This window comes from Desmodus rotundus, chromosome 8 (genome assembly GCF_022682495.2).
Source record: "Desmodus rotundus isolate HL8 chromosome 8, HLdesRot8A.1, whole genome shotgun sequence".
Taxonomy (NCBI): domain Eukaryota; kingdom Metazoa; phylum Chordata; class Mammalia; order Chiroptera; family Phyllostomidae; genus Desmodus; species Desmodus rotundus.
Genome location: NC_071394.1, coordinates 93522400 through 93537767, shown reverse-complemented (window position 1 = coordinate 93537767; position 15368 = coordinate 93522400). Strand labels below are relative to the sequence as shown.

The following is a 15368-nucleotide window of genomic DNA, read 5'->3' as shown; positions in this document are numbered from 1 at the left end:
CTGGGACATACACTCTTCCTGAGGGATGGGTCTTACCAACATCATTGCCGAATTTGCCTTATTAGAGAAAGTAAGTTTTGTTTTTTTGCCTTAGAGTTTTCGGATGAACATAGTTTATTGGATGGTAATCCCAAGTGAATGTGCCAGCAACATGGGGGGTTGGAGATGCAGGACTGGAGTTTGAGATAAGTCTGAGTCACCGCAACAGGGAAGAAACAGGTCAGCTCTTTTTGGATGGGTGCACAGCATTGTTTGGGCTGGCATTCCCCTGGGACTTCTGGCTTAGACGGGTAACTGCCAGCCTGTTCCCACCAAGTCAGGTAATGTGCTTGAGGGCCCTGTGTACTTTTTATCTCCAAATGTCAATTAGAAGCGTGAAACCACTTGTCTGATGAGGGGGTTGGGGTACAGGTACAAAAGGTAGAAGGGAGCTGGCAGCTATGACACTTAGTGAACATCAGCTCCAGTGACGCCAGTCTCAAGCTTGTCCTTTCACTTCCTGGGGGACAGACTAAGGCAAAGCCATCCCAGAGGTTTCACCCTCAGACCCTGGCTCCTCCTTTGTTCTTAAACAGCCTCCAGTGGCTCAGCCCCACAGCGCATCATCTGCCCTCCCACTAGAGGAAACTTTCAGAAGCATGGCTCAGATGCCATGGTACCTCCCATGAAAAGCCTGCCACAGCTCCCATGGCACTGAGAGTAAAGCCATAAGCCCATGGCTTTCTCCAATGTGGGAACAGTATCCTCGGGTTGTTTGGTTCCCTGGGCAGACAGTACAGGCTGAGCAATACTTAGTGATGAATGGGTGGATGGCCTGACTCTTCAGGAAGTATGCCCCTGCTGACCTGGCCAGCCTTGTGTCCTGCTCCCCCCCAACTCACCATGCTCTCAGTCACCTGGGACTGCGTTCAATCTTCTGACTGCTGTGCTCTCTAGATCTTTCATTGCACATATTCACCTCTTCAGGGCAGCATAAGTCTTCCCCTGAAAGCCTAAAGGCCTGGCTGGCTCCTAGTTCTTCTGAGGCCACCTTGGGCCTCAGTTTCTAATCCAAACCTACCTTCACCCCAAGGAAACTTAGATACCCTTTCTCTAAGCTGCAACAGTTTGGTTGTCTGTGACTGCCACTGGACAATGAGACTCTGGAGGGCAGTGACCCTGTATTATTTTCCATGGGACAGTGCCAAGACAGAGTAAATGAGCACCAAATAGCTTATGGAGGCATGAATGTATGGAGTGCATAAATGAGGGGAAGAAGCCTGCCCTGGCTGCAGCAGCCCCGGAAGCCTGGGAGAGACTTACGTATTCTTTGGTGGGGTCACCAATGCTGCCGTTGGTGGTCGGAGCGGTGGGCTCTGCACCCTCTGGCTTTTCCTGCTGCTTGCCCTCCTCCTTGGGCAAGCCGCCCTGCCCAGGGAGGGCCACTTCTCCCACGCCGAGGGCCTCGCTCTTATATTGCTTGACAAATTCTTCCATTAGCTTCAGCTCATTCTCCAAAAGTCCACGGCAGCGAGAAGGGTCCTGGTCGTAGATTGGGAGCTGGTGCATGAGCTGTCGGCGGCGGTAATAGGCGCCCTCGGTGCCAGTCACTGGCTGCCTCTCCTTTGGGATGAGCTCCATGTACTGCAGGCCCTGGTCAGGATGACAGAAACCCACTGTGATTCTCAGGCTCCCAGGAAGAGATCCGAGAACCCGTGAACAATTCCCAGCCTCTTCAGGTTTTTGAGGAACCCAAGGATTCTCGGGGAAGGAATGTTGTGAATTTTGGTGATGCTCAAGAGACCCCTGAATAAGCTTTCACCCTCCCCAAGTTGTAGTCACAGTCATTTTCTTGATGAAAATTGTGTAATTTAAGTAGATATTCATTTTAGATTTGCTGACTTTGTGACATATATTTTGTTTCCTTCAAAAGTGGAGTATTTTTACTTTACTTACCTCATGTTGATGCTCCTAGTTTAAAAAAGAAGTCAATCTAGTTTAAAAATGATTTTCTTAGAAAAGCATAATTAAATCATTATGGACATAAGGTTTTTCCTGGTTTATTGATTTAAAATATGCAAAGACATTGACTAATAGTAGAATCAACAAGGTCTCACTCACATCAATAACATTTCCACATGGATGTGATGGTAACCACTTGAATATTAACATGTTCAGAATCACTGTCCAATTTGGCTTTTTTAAAAAAAACAAACAAACCAGAAATCTTTAAAAAAATCTACATCTTAGGATATATTTGTTGATTTCAAAGAGAGAGGAAGAGGGAGGGAGGGAGGGGTGAGACAGAGAGAGGAGAGAGAGAGAGAGAGAGAGAAACATGGATGTGAGAGATAATCATTAATTGGTTGCCTTCCATACACACACCTCCTAAGGATCAAACCTGCAACCTAAGTGTGTGCCCTGACTGGCGATCAAACCTGCAACCTTTTGGTGCATGGGACAACACTCCAACCAGTTGAGCCACCTGACTAGGGCTGAACAGAAATCTTTTACTTGGGTGGGTCCTAGGGATGGGGAGATAGGGAAAAATAAAGGTCAAGGCCAAAAAAGCATGAGAAACTGTAAAAGGCAAAGTATCCTTGACAAAGGTTTTCCACTTTTGTGCCTGACCTTGACCATGACCTTGACATACCCACCAGGTTGCCTGATTCCCATTGTCCAGGTGACTGCTGCCCTATTTACTCTTTTAGAACTTGCCTGCCTCATATTGCATCACTGGGGCTGGATTCATCTTGGAATTGTGTGAATCAGCTTGGAAATTCATACTGCAATTTATCATGAAAAGTCCAGTTATTTCCTGCTTTTAGGGAGCAGGGGTAAAGAACCTGGGTGAGGGGTACTAGCCCAGAGCCTGGTATTTGCTGAGTTTCATCATAAATGAATTGTGGGTAAGTGTGTTTAGAAAAGGGACAGGAGGCGACCTGGGTTCCTGTGAGACTCATCAGTGGAAGGGTGGCTATGGGTGGCTATGGATGCCCCCTTGGTGGCTCTGTCCTAGATTCTGAGGATACCTGCCTGAGATGCCTCCTGGCACTGCAGACTCACAGAACACCCTGTTAATCCCTGTTCATCGGCACAGTCCCTAACACTTTTCAAGGTGCTTTCCCAGAAGCGGAAGATGGCCTAGATGGTCAACAGAGTCCTGGGGTGTTAAGAAATTTGGGTTTCTAGCTCCAGTCCTGCAGCTGCTCTCTGTGTAAAACAGAGAGAGTAGTACCCAACCCCTCTGGGCCTCAGTTTCCTCATCTGCAGAGTTCAGGGTAGCCTGCATGATTGTTATGGTCTTGATGATCGTGAGAAGCCTGTGGTGGCTTCACTTGATCCTTACCACAACTGAGAGAGATGAGCAGTAGCACCAACCCAGGTTTACAGCCTGTGAAGGGGACCAAGGAGGTGATGGTTTCTTATTGGCCAAAGAGGCCAAGATCCTTCACCCAACATTGGGGAACAAGAATCTGAGTACTCGTCTAGTAAGGGCTTATCTCTGAACCTTACTAGGTAGACCTAGTCTACTGAAGACCAGTCTACCTGGTCTTCATGGGAAGACCAAGGTGACCCATGGTTTTCCTTTTGATCAGTAAGAACTTGCAGGTGGCTTCCAGCACAAACATGCCAGACAGCCAGGTCTGAGGAACCCAGTCTCCAACGTTACGCTGCCTCACTGGGAGACCTTGTACAAAACTTTCTGAGTCTACCCAAAGACTCTGACTTAGGAGTCTGGAGGGCATGGAAGTAAGCCCTATTGTAGGTCCTCCTGGGTGTGTCTGAAGCAGGGTATCTGAGGGGCAGGGGCTTTCTGGAGACAGTGAGTTAGGGAGAGGATGTGACCATCCAGAGGACAGGGGAAGCGGCAGTTCCACAACCAACAGGCTGGAGCAGGGCTCAGGACCTTGGGAGAGGGTTAGGGGACAGTCCCTGGGGGGGCAGACACTCACACCAGCTCTTCCCATTTCTTGCCTGGGGCCTGCCCTGCTCCCAGGATCTAAGAAAGGATTTTAGAGAAGTGGAATGGGCCTTTGCTCACTCTGCCAGCATGTGTTGGAACAGTCTCAGTCATACGGACGATTCAGCTCATGGGAGAATCACCTCTTCAATGAAGGCCACCCACTCCTTAAGGTGGAGTGGTTTAAGAATGATAGGAATAGCTCACATGTGGTAATTACAATGTTCCAGGCACTCTTCTAGATGCTTCATGTATGTGAACACATTTAATTCTGACAACACCCCTGGGAGGAAGGTATTCATATTACCTCTGGAAACTGAAGCACAGAGAGGTTAGGTCACTCCCCAGGGTCACACAGCTAGTATGTAGTAGAGACAGCTTTGAACTCGGCAGCTTGGGTCTCAACCCCCTTCATTTTACCTCTCTATAAGATGGATGACTTGCAAAGAGAAAAAAATTGTCCCCTCTTCACTGGGGGAGTTTCCCTTTGTCATCATGTCAAGGTGGGTGGACTGAGCACATATCACCTGGTGCCAGGACTCCCCAGTCCTGGGATATATCTGTGGCTCTGGCCTTAAAGTGCCTGCACCTCTTCCTGCTCAGCTTTACAATAAACTCTGTGGTACAAGTCCTGGAGCAGTGGCCTCGTCAGCCAGTCTCCTACTGATCCCTGCCTTCAGTGTTCTTTCATGGCTCTGCCCTGGCTGTGCATGTGTGCGGCCTGCAGAGTACATGGGTTCCTGGCTGGGGCCCTGGAGGCAGGCAGTTTCCTTCCCAGTGTTCCTGCTGCAGCTCTGAGCCCCAGCCGGGTACCATTTCTCTGCCTTTGCACTGTCAAGGCCATTGCATCTCGCTGTCACTGGTGTGTGTTTTGTGATGCCTTCATGGTTGGCCTGAGACTCCTGCCTGTGCTTCCTAGTCACATACCCAGAACAGATATTGCTAATCACCCTGATGAGGGTCTCAGAATCTACCTCACCACAGCCCTTCAAGCAATCACTGTGGACTACAAAGACTTGGGAACGGGATGAGAGGGGGGAGAGGGTTGGGCCAGAGTCAGCTGCCTGTGCCACTCATAGCCTATAAGAGGATGTCTAGGTATCCAGGAAGCTGACTAAGGTCATGTTCCCAAAGCCTTTAGCAAGAGACCTTTCCTCAGCCCAGCTGGAAAGATAGACTTAGGTTTTAAGTTTTTCATGAGGACCTTTCTGAGTCATTTGGTGCTCTGCTGTCTGGCTGGGACATCTTGGGTGAAGATGTTCTTGGAATCAGGCTTTATAAGGAGAGAAATAAAAAAATTCAGACAGAAAAGTGGAAGGGAAAGGAGCTCTGTTGTTAAGGTTGGGCAGTGGAACACACATAGGCTCTGGAATTAGAAGAACCAATTCAGATCCTGCTCTTCCTGATTCTTCTCCAGCTCCAGACAAGGAAAGAAATGGGCTTCATGTTGCATGTCAGTCCTGGCTGATAGTGGCCACCTGGAGTGCTGTGTTAAGGATTCTGAGGCCCACTGAGGGGTCAGTGGGAGACAGTGCTCTGATTCATCACCAGTGTTTGCTGGAATGTGCAGGAGTGGAGGGTCAGGTATGAGTGAGTGCTTCCTCTGCATAGGCTCCTCACAAGCCTCTGTTTGCTCCCTAATAAAATGGGACAGCAATGGACCTACACACAGGGAGTGGTGAGGTGTTGACATCATATCCAACATGCTCAGTGGATGCTGGTTCCCTTCATCTTCTCCATCTTGTGGAGCCCCCTAAATCCTGTCTAGCTTTCAAAGATCTGTTCAATTCCCTCCCCCCTGTTCTTGGAAGCCTTTCCTAGAAATGCTAACCCAAAATACCTGCCTCCCTTTCCACCTGTCTAGTTCACCTGGCCTGGCCTAGAAGGGAACAGCCCAAGCTTTGGAGTCAGGGAGGCCTAATCTCAAGACCTGTCTCTGCCATTTAAGTTGTCTGTGGAACATCTGGCTAGCAGTGCCACCTCTCTGAGCCTCAGTTTCCCCTTCTGTAGATGAGGATAAATAGTACATGCCTAAAAGTATTGGAAATTTAGGTGAGATTGTACATGGATGGCTCTTAGCATAGGGCCTAGCACATAGTAAGTATTCAGTAAATATTAGCAATTAGGCTTACTGTAATCAGTTTTTAAAGGATTAAGAATTTCTCTGGCTTTTTTAGTTGGGAAGGATGACAGATAGCAAGATTCAGTCCCATTTCCAAAATATAATCAGCCCTGATCACTTGGGAATTAAATAAAAAAGTTGGGAAGGTGAGTAGGAAGGGAGAGTTGTCCAGTCTCAAAAATGTGACTTGCTCGGCAGGCCAGATGCAGGGTAGACAGAATGGCCTTTATCCTGTGCGTTTTATGAGGCATCATTAATCATGGCCTGACGATGCTGTCTTCTTCTGATTAGTTTGGGGCCCAAGCATTTGGGGTTTTCACCAGTCAAATCCTGACGTCCACAGCTGGCTTTTTAATGAGCTGCATGCTTTAGTTTCCATTGACATCTCAGAGACCCACTTGATGGCTTACCCAGCCCCGCCTTCGGAACCAGCCGGCATGTTTCAGCACTGCTGGCCAAGGCTAATTAACCTTTCTGAGTTGCCTCACAAGTACAATAATTCCCGCCTCATAGGGTAGCTAAGCTCATGAATGCTGAAGTGCTCTTTTAGAACATGTTTTTTAAAAAGTACAGCTTTAAAAAACAAATCTTTGCCTCTGTTTATCACTTTATATAGAAGGGATTTCCTCCCTCTTATGCTCTAGATTAGACGAGGGCTGCTCAAACTCTTTATGGTGAAGGATCAAGTTTGTGCGGTTAGTTTCCCACCTGTGCAGAGAGAGTTTGAGCTCCTTGCACGTGATGAGAAGGTAGCACAGGACACGTGAGACCTTCACGTGCGTCTGACCACAGGGAATGAGAGTTCTCTGATCACATGCTTGGATGTCCATTGCTACAAACATTTCCCCACATTTATTCTCAGCTTTTGTACTTCTCACTGTGAACCAGCCACAATGGTTTTGAGAAGTGGCACCAGTCCACTGACTGCATGTGGAATGTCACTTGCCAGGAGCACAAATACTCAAGTTCACTACGTGACCTGCACAGTGCAAGAGGCCAGATAGAATGTGTACAGGACACTGTGGTGTCTGCCCTTGTGGGGCTTGCTTCACTCATGAGACAATTAGAGTTTGCTTCAAAGCTTCTAAAGAAACAATGGAGAACTGAGAAAGAGAGGGAGAGTAGGAGGGTAGGTGGCATCTGCTATAGTCTGGATAGTTAGACACCTGACTGTTGGAAAGACATAACCGTGCACGAACAGGAAGGAATATTTCAAGTAAGGGAACAGCAAGTGCAACGTCCCTGAGGAGGTTGAGAGCTTAGTGTGTTCTAAGCAGGAAGGAGGAAGGCTGGTGCACTGCAACATATTGAGTAACAGGGGTGGAGCAGGAGCTGTGGGAGGAGCCTGTGGGGATGGAACCATGTAGGACTCCAAAAGTTCTCCTGTTCTCCCAGGAGAGATTTAACTAAATGTCAGGCTTGCATCTCTAAAACTGTAGGATTGCTTTTAGCTCATTAATTCATAGAAATCATCTAGGCCCTTGCTACCTCAGATGTGGCCCGGGGACCAGAAGCATCAGCATCACCTGGGATTTTGTCAGGACTGCAGAGTCTCAGGACCTGCCCAAGCTTACTGAATGCATTTCTGCAAGCTCTCCAGATGATTTATATGCTTGTTGAAATCTGAGTGGTCTACTCAGAATTGGACTGGCTGCTGGGTCTTGAAGGTGGCCACATGTGGTGTTACCTGGGACATCATTTAAATGCTTGCTTCTGGTGATTCTGATCCTGCAATCTGGAGCTTCTGATTTAATGGTCTGGTGCATGGGGACTTTTTATGGGTCCCCAGAAGATTCCATATAGCCAGGGTGTGACCTTGTGCAGGTCACTTGTTCTCTGTGGGCCTTATCCTTTCTACCCTCCTCAGAGCTTCTCCAACCATTTGCCCAAGCCTTTTCTGTGTGTCTCTTCCCCACAGTTGTGAAAAGCCAGTTTGGTTTTCCCTTCTAAGCCCAAGAGACTTCAGCTACTAAGCAGAAGCAAGGGCTATTTCTCTGTTCTCCTAGAGGCTTGCAAATGGCACACCCCAGCCACTTTGAGGGGAAACGAAGATGGTGCAGATAAAGACAAGCACCTGAAGAGTTCTGGGTGATAAACCATCCTCTGTTTAGAAGTGAGGAGCCCATAGGGAACCATAAGCAGCCCTTGACTAGAATTGGAAGGGCCCTTAGAGTTCAGATGAACAACTCTACCCTTTTTATGGATGAGGAAAGCTGAGGACCAGATAGTCTTCACTTCAAGATTGCACTGTGAGGTAGGAACAAAAACAAAACCACAGCCATCCTTACTATTTCTGTAACCTTGCCCTCTTCTTAACTTGTCCTTGGAATTCAGGAACCTGTGGCATGGCTAATATTTACAAAGGTAAGAAAACAACCACTTGGTTGGAGAAAGCTCTCTTACCAGTTTCTGGGTGACTCCAGGGGGAGCCCACTCATAGGTGATGGTGTCAAAGGTGGGATCTTTCCCAGTGGCAATGGGATTAGTCATGATCATGCGGTTCCTCTTGTAAATTCGGATGCCATCCCCACCTTTCACCCGGGCTGTGAGCGTGGAATACTTGGAGTCCATCAGCAAGCGGCCAATTTTCCGATCATCTTCTAGGTCGGAGCTCAGGCAATGGTCCTCTTGGCTGCATTTGCATGACTTGCATATTTTCCTGGGGTAAGGTAGAGATGGGGACAAGTGAGGTCAGCCTCCAGAAAAGAGAGGCAGTCTCCACTGGCAGCATCTACCCTTTCGAAAGCAGTGCAAGTGTAACTCCAGTGACTTGGGAAAGGTTAGCAGCAGACACATGGTGACACGAGACCAATGGGCCTTTTTGGGGTTGGGACTGCCTCTGGGAGGCACTAGTCTATCAGTCTGTCTATGGGTGGGGACTGTGGGGTATGACTTTTGCTGGAAAAAAACAGCAGCACATTTATTCTCCGGGTGGTTGTGGTGGCAAAAGCTGGTTTATTGAGTAGAGATGCCCTAAAGCAGGAGTCTTCATGGCCTGTGGGCTGAACCTGGCCCATAAGCTGCTTCTGTAAACAAAGTTTTATTGAAACAAGGCCATGGTCAGTCATTTGCATATCTTCTGTGGTTGCTTTGGGGCTACAACGGCAGACTTGCACAGCTGCACAGAGACCATCTGGCCCTCAAAGCCTGAGTAAGTACTATCTGGACCTTTATAAACAAAGTTGTGGACCCCCTGCTGTAAGGAACTTGATACTGTCTCCCAAGATTCCTGAGCCTCACAGCTTCAGCAACTTTTAAACTCTTGAACACTCATTCTGAAGTTAGAATAGAGCTGGAAATTTTCTTCAGGAAACTGGTGGACAGGAGCCAGTGGGAAGAGGAAGAACTTAGAAAACCCCTCAGGCTGAAGAGATTGGTGAAGAGATTGGCAGGTCTTGGTGGTGAGGCTGGGAAAAGGAAAAGCATCCTGGGGAAGCTTCAAATTCACTGTAAAGCCCAGGCCTTCTCTCTGACAAAAACAGAAGTGATTGGCTACTTTGTGTCACACTGTTATGGTTTAGGAATCCAGAGTTCTATGTCCTGAAAGCAAAATATTGCCCCTCCCTTTCTGGCCTGTCACCACAGGCATGCTGTATCCCAGATGCACCATGCATGCGATTTAAGAGCTTGTTAAGTCAAGTGACCTCTTTCAAGACCTAACGCAGAGATGGGGCAGCCTAAGCAAGAGAGATGTCACTGTAGTTGCATGAGTATTTCCCAGCCAGACATGCCTGAAGAAACCCTCCTTGGCTCTTCTAAACTAGGGAGATTGATACGTTTAATCATAGATCACAAATATTGACTGTGGGGCTAGAAAGGGCATGCCTTGATGGTTTACACCAGTGGTTCCCAACCAAGGTCAATTCTGTCCCCCAGGGAGATTTGGTGATGTCTGGAGACACATTTGATTATCACAATGGGATGCTACTGCCTTCTATAGGGTAGAGGCTAGGGATGCTGCTAAATATCCTAAAATTCATAGCTCCCCCTTTGCAACCAAGGGTAATCTGGTTCCCAATGTCAAAAGTGCTGAGGTTGAAAAACCCTCGTGTAACATGAAGAGGAGATCCCCTCACAATCTTCAAAGAACTTCCAGTTGGGAGAGTGGGGAGAGTCGGGGGAAACTACAATGTAAAGTAAAATCAGGCTGGGCCGGGTGAGAGCTGCACGTGCTGTGTGGTGGCTCTGCTGGACCGGACCGGTTCTCCAGGATGGCAGTACGCAGCACATGGACAGGGCTCAGTGGTGCTGAGTTTGAAAAACAGTGGGTTACAGAAGGTGAACCACATTTTTTAATGTGAGGCTGCTTCCTGTCTTCAATGTATTGATGTGCAGTATGACCCTAGGTGGAAAGAAGGCAGCATCCCCAACACTATTTGAGGAGAAGCTTGCATTCCAAGCTCCTATTCAGTGGGTTGCAATTTGAGAAAAGTTAAAATTGGTGATCTCAGGGATAATTCTAGCACCTAAATGTGATGCAGGATGAAAATGAGGTCTTTTTGTTCTCTTAAGAAGGGGTTGCTTGTTTTGTGGAATTGGGGCATTTTAATTATGGTCAGTAATATTCCCTTGCCTCTCCTTTTTATGAGGCAGGAAGGAGACTGCTTCTCCAAGAAGACAGGTGATAGCACCATTGGTTTAATGTGCACAGTGACAGCAGGAAGTGGAAGGAGGAGGAAGAGGAAGGAAGTGAAGGAAATACTGGTCTCTGGCCAGTCCTCTGGCTTCCCCAATAACTTCTGTATGTGAAACTGGGTGAGGAAGCTGCCTTTTGCTTTCCTGGTTAACGTAGACTCTCAGGATGCTAACAGAGACGTTGGTAAAGTAAACACTTTGAAAAGGAAAATGTTGACAAATATGAGGTGTTCTTTGAGATTGCGTCCATGTTATTTCTCCTTTATTCATGTTTTTCATGTTGCCAGGCACATGGCTGGGACTTTATAGAAGTCTACCTCACTCTTTCCAGGTACCACGATTGTAGAGGACACAGATATACAGGTTCTTTGTGGTGTTAAAAATGGCCATTTCTGCACTCTGTCACAGGCAACCTTTAACTGTGCGAAAGGCACAGCCTTGGAATATGATCCTGGCCTACACATTAGCCTACCCTAGCTCCATGGTCAAGTTTCTTACCTATCAAATGACAGGGTTGGTCTACATCAGTGATTGCAAACCATGGCTAATAGGCCGAATCCAATTTTTGTATGGCCCATGAGCTAAGAATAGTTTTCACATTTTTAAATGGGTAAAAAATTTTGAATATCCTGTCTTTAAATAAATTAATGCTTTCATGCTACAAGGACAAAGGTGAACAGGTATGACAGAGACTTTATAACCTGCAAAGCCTAATATGATTCCCATCTGGCTCTTTGCAGATAGTTTGCTGACCTCTGGTCTAGTCGATGAGTTTTTAAATTTTGCTGGGTTTCAAGATCACCTGGGGAGCTGGGTAAACTTGGAGATGCCTTGCCCTGGCCCCCACTAGTCAGACTCATGGGTCCGCAGTGGGAGCCGGACATGGACATTTGTGATCCTGTTCCTGAGGTGATTCGATGACACAAAAGCACTAGAGTTACTACTCCTCCCTTTCAGGAAGTTAATAAGCTCAGGTTGACTTTCTCTAGATTGTCCCTCAAAAAGCTCAGGAAGCCCAGCTATCATGTGACTGCAGCATTATTGATGAAGATCTCCTGCCCTGATGAGAAGAGCCAGAATTAACACTACAGATCGCAGGGCAGCTGCTGACACTGGCCTGGAGATAGCATCTTGTGAGAAGGGATGCTGTCACGAGCAGTTTGGGGGAGTACATCAATAGCAAGACACTGAAGGATGCAAAATTTTGTAATTTGAAGAGCCAGTGGTCTCACTTCCATTTTTCATAGTATGTCCCGTTTTCCTTAAATCAGTTTTTCCACCTCTATCCACTGAAGTCTGTGTATATTGAAAAAATACAGCTAATTAGAATAGTAATAATATAAAAAATCTATGCAAGCTGGGAAGAGAGCTTGAATTGGGCTCTCTCTGAAACACCTAGAGTCCTGGAGGTGTGTTTTCTTCCTCCTTGAAGGGAAGTACAGCATCCTGTGAAGTTTTCCAGATGGGCAAAGAGCCCAGCATGGCTATTGGGAGTGCAGGATGCTAAAGTCTGCTGGGGGAACTCCTCCCTGTTTGTATAATATGCTTGTTCTGAAAGTCTGCTCTTGTACCCTCCTCTCTATGTAATGCTACTCTTCTGTGCTTCTGATACTAATTCCATTCTAATTCTACTAACCATGTGAATCATTCATTTGATTATAAATGGTTTGCCTGAAACTATGGAATTGTAAAGCTAGAAGGGGACCCCAGAGCACATCAGCTCCAACATCCCTATTTCTCAGGTGGGAAGCCTGAGGCTTAGAGAAGGGAAGTGTTTTGTTCAGGCAGAGTCAGCACATGAATTCTGTCCTGTGATTATTGTTGAGGGCCTTTCCCACTAAACCAGGCTGGCTACCACTTTGATCTTTACATATATTTCAAACTATGGAGAGTATGGGAACTGGAGAATAAAAGTGATTTGACATGGTTTCCTCCCTAAGGGTGGGACCTCACTGCTCCAATTAAGGTCCCTGTTAAGGTTGTTTAAACCAAAGATGACACTTGAGATGCAGGAAGGACCTACAGGCTGCAATCTGTCTTTCTCAAGGATAAATTCACTTGATGTTCGAGTGATGAAGAAATGTAGGGATTAAAATAATGCTGAGAGACTTCTGCTTCCAGCTATGAGGAACAGGGTGTCCAGAACTTCCCTCCTCCAATAAACACCTAGAAAACCAGGCAAACTATATTAAATGATTATTTTTAGAGGTCAGGCAACAGGAAGCACTGGGGTATGATCCTTGTGATAAGGAAAATGTTACTGAATGGACTCTGTGTGCATTAGGGGAACATTAGCTCCCTGCCCGGGAACTCTGAAAGGAGGCCTCCTAGGCTGTTTTAAGGATCCTATGCTGATGATTCTAAACACTGTTCTATGACACCCTGTCAGCAGATTCAGGACCAATGGAGTGACATGATAGGGAAGGTGACTCTCCTCTAGGCCAGAAAGAGCTCAAGTGGCCAAAATAGATGCATGGAGGGAGGTTCCCTATCCTGGGAGTGTTTTAGCCATGGGAGGAATTTGTGCAGGGGACAGGAATCGGGATTGGTGACCTTGAAGGAAGGTCAGGGAATGGTGTCAGAGACAGTTTTGTGCTTTAAAATCTCATGGCGCGCTGTACTGCAGAATGGTTGAGAGCACACCATGGGGTTTCCCACAGACTCAAGTTTGAATCCTGCCGTATAATAGCCATCTCCCCCTTACCCACCCTCAATTTCCTGATCTGCAAAATGGAGATACTAATACCTATTCCTTAGGGTTATCTCAACATTTAAATACAAATGACTAAGTTCAGCTCAACAAATATTTTTATAATTGTCTTCTTACAGTGGAAGCCAACATCTCTGAGACAAAGGCCTCCCAAATTTTGTTCCGCCACTGAGTGCCCAAGGCAATGTTCTGGCAGTGGAGACAAAAGCTCCTTCTTTGCTATGGTGCCCTACAAACCCTCCCAGGACTGCAGGGACAGTCAGGCAGGCTGTGCCCCGCACAGCTTCTGGGGTGCCATCCACCCAGATGCTGATGTGAACAGTGCTGCGATTGTGTAGTGTGGCAGGCCTGCTTCCAGTTTTCAGAGTCCTCAGTAAAAAAAAGAAAAATACAGGTGGCTTTTACGGTCCTCCCATGTGGATGTGAATACCACATCTTGGTCTCTAAATGTGTGGACACCTTGACTTTTATTTCTGTCCCAGGGGCACTCTCAGATAAGAACCCACCAACACGGATGATGGTGCAGTGGAAGGAGATCAACCCTATACACCAAACCCCAGGACAGACAGCTCTACCCAGAGGACCAGGCACCAGCTAACACTGCCCACACCTTCCCAGCGCAGTTCTTGCTGGGCTGAGCCTCCACCTTGAAACAGTTAATGGAGTGCGAAGCTCCTTCTTCATCTTCATCCCCCAGGGCTTTTCTGGCATTGCTGGGCTAGGCCAAGTGGGAGTGCATTAGCTCCAGAGCCACTCCTCTCCAAAACGTGCATCCTAAGCAGTCCCAGCTGAGAATGACCAGGGTTCCCTGAAAGGACAGCCAAGAAGTGAGGGCAGGCAGAGCCTTCCTGACAAATTCTGTTACCTCCACGAATGTGGCTCGAAGCCTGAACACGTCCCCTTGCATCTCAAACAAGGCACACCTCTTGCTGACTGCTGCTGGCCCAGGGACATCTGGAAAAGGAGCAGAAAAGAGGGTGTTTTCCTTCCAAACGTCTTGGACCAGGGATGCTTGACCTCTACAAGAGTTGGCATGCCAGCAAAGGGATTGTGTGGGGTTCAAAGTGCTTGAGATGAGTAAGCCATCACTAACTGTTTACCAGGAACACTTACTGTTTACCACCACTTACTGTTTACCAGCTGGGAAAGTGGCCATAGCGCAGGCACGTGTGGAAGGGTGGGGCACTTTCCAATGAAAATGCAGTGGGGGCTCATTCACAACGGACAGTGCTGTCATTAGTTACCATGGCTGCTGTGAGGGACCATCTGCTCCTTCCTCTACCCTCCCCCACTCCTTGGATTCACTTGTCACTGAAATGGAATCTTCCAGCAAATGTCCCCTCTCCCTCATTTATTTGTAATTTATTGATAGGGTGTGATTAAAGCAAAGCACAAACCAATGTTCATGCTGCCAAAAGTTTATAGCCCGAAGCATAACTTAAATATTTTGCTGAAATGTAGAAAATCAGGCTGGGCTTTGGAAAGAAAAGGACACGCAGGCCAGTTTTCATTTTCTGTTACCAGCCAAAGGGAACAGAAGTGCAATGGCTGCTGCTGCTGCTGTGTTTCGACCCTAATGGCTCTGAAACGAGGCCTTGATACCAGCAGCATCACTGGAAGTGTGCAGAAATGCGACGCTCAGGCCCCACCCCAGCCCTTTTAAATCAGAACCTGCAATTAACAGAATTTAGGAGACTTGTATTATATTAGACCTAGAGAAGCAGTGGGCTGTCAGTATGAGGATCTGCTGGCCGAGAATCTTACCTGACTCTCCATTGGGAGTGGGTGTGTGTGGATGATTTGGTACCAGTATGTACATGTCCTATGATTTTATCAAAAAGCAAGGCTCCCTCAGCGGGTACGATAAAGGGATAAGCTCATCATTCACAAGCTATGGATTCACTTAACCATTTATTTAGCGTCTACTATGTGCCACACACAGGGATACATCCTAAGAC

At 47.2% G+C, this 15368-nt stretch overlaps 1 protein-coding gene across 1 annotated transcript in view; it reads right to left on the bottom strand.

Annotated features, from left to right (window-relative positions):
* LMCD1 (LIM and cysteine rich domains 1) overlaps positions 1-15368 on the bottom strand; it is a 57724-nt gene that overhangs the window by 12964 nt on the left and 29392 nt on the right. The window contains exons 2-4 of the mRNA XM_024556705.3: positions 14276-14364; positions 8469-8724; positions 1303-1632 (exon numbers count right to left, since the gene is read on the bottom strand). Coding sequence (XP_024412473.2) covers positions 1303-1632; positions 8469-8724; positions 14276-14364 — 675 coding nt within the window. The remainder of the gene's footprint in view (positions 1-1302; positions 1633-8468; positions 8725-14275; positions 14365-15368) is intronic.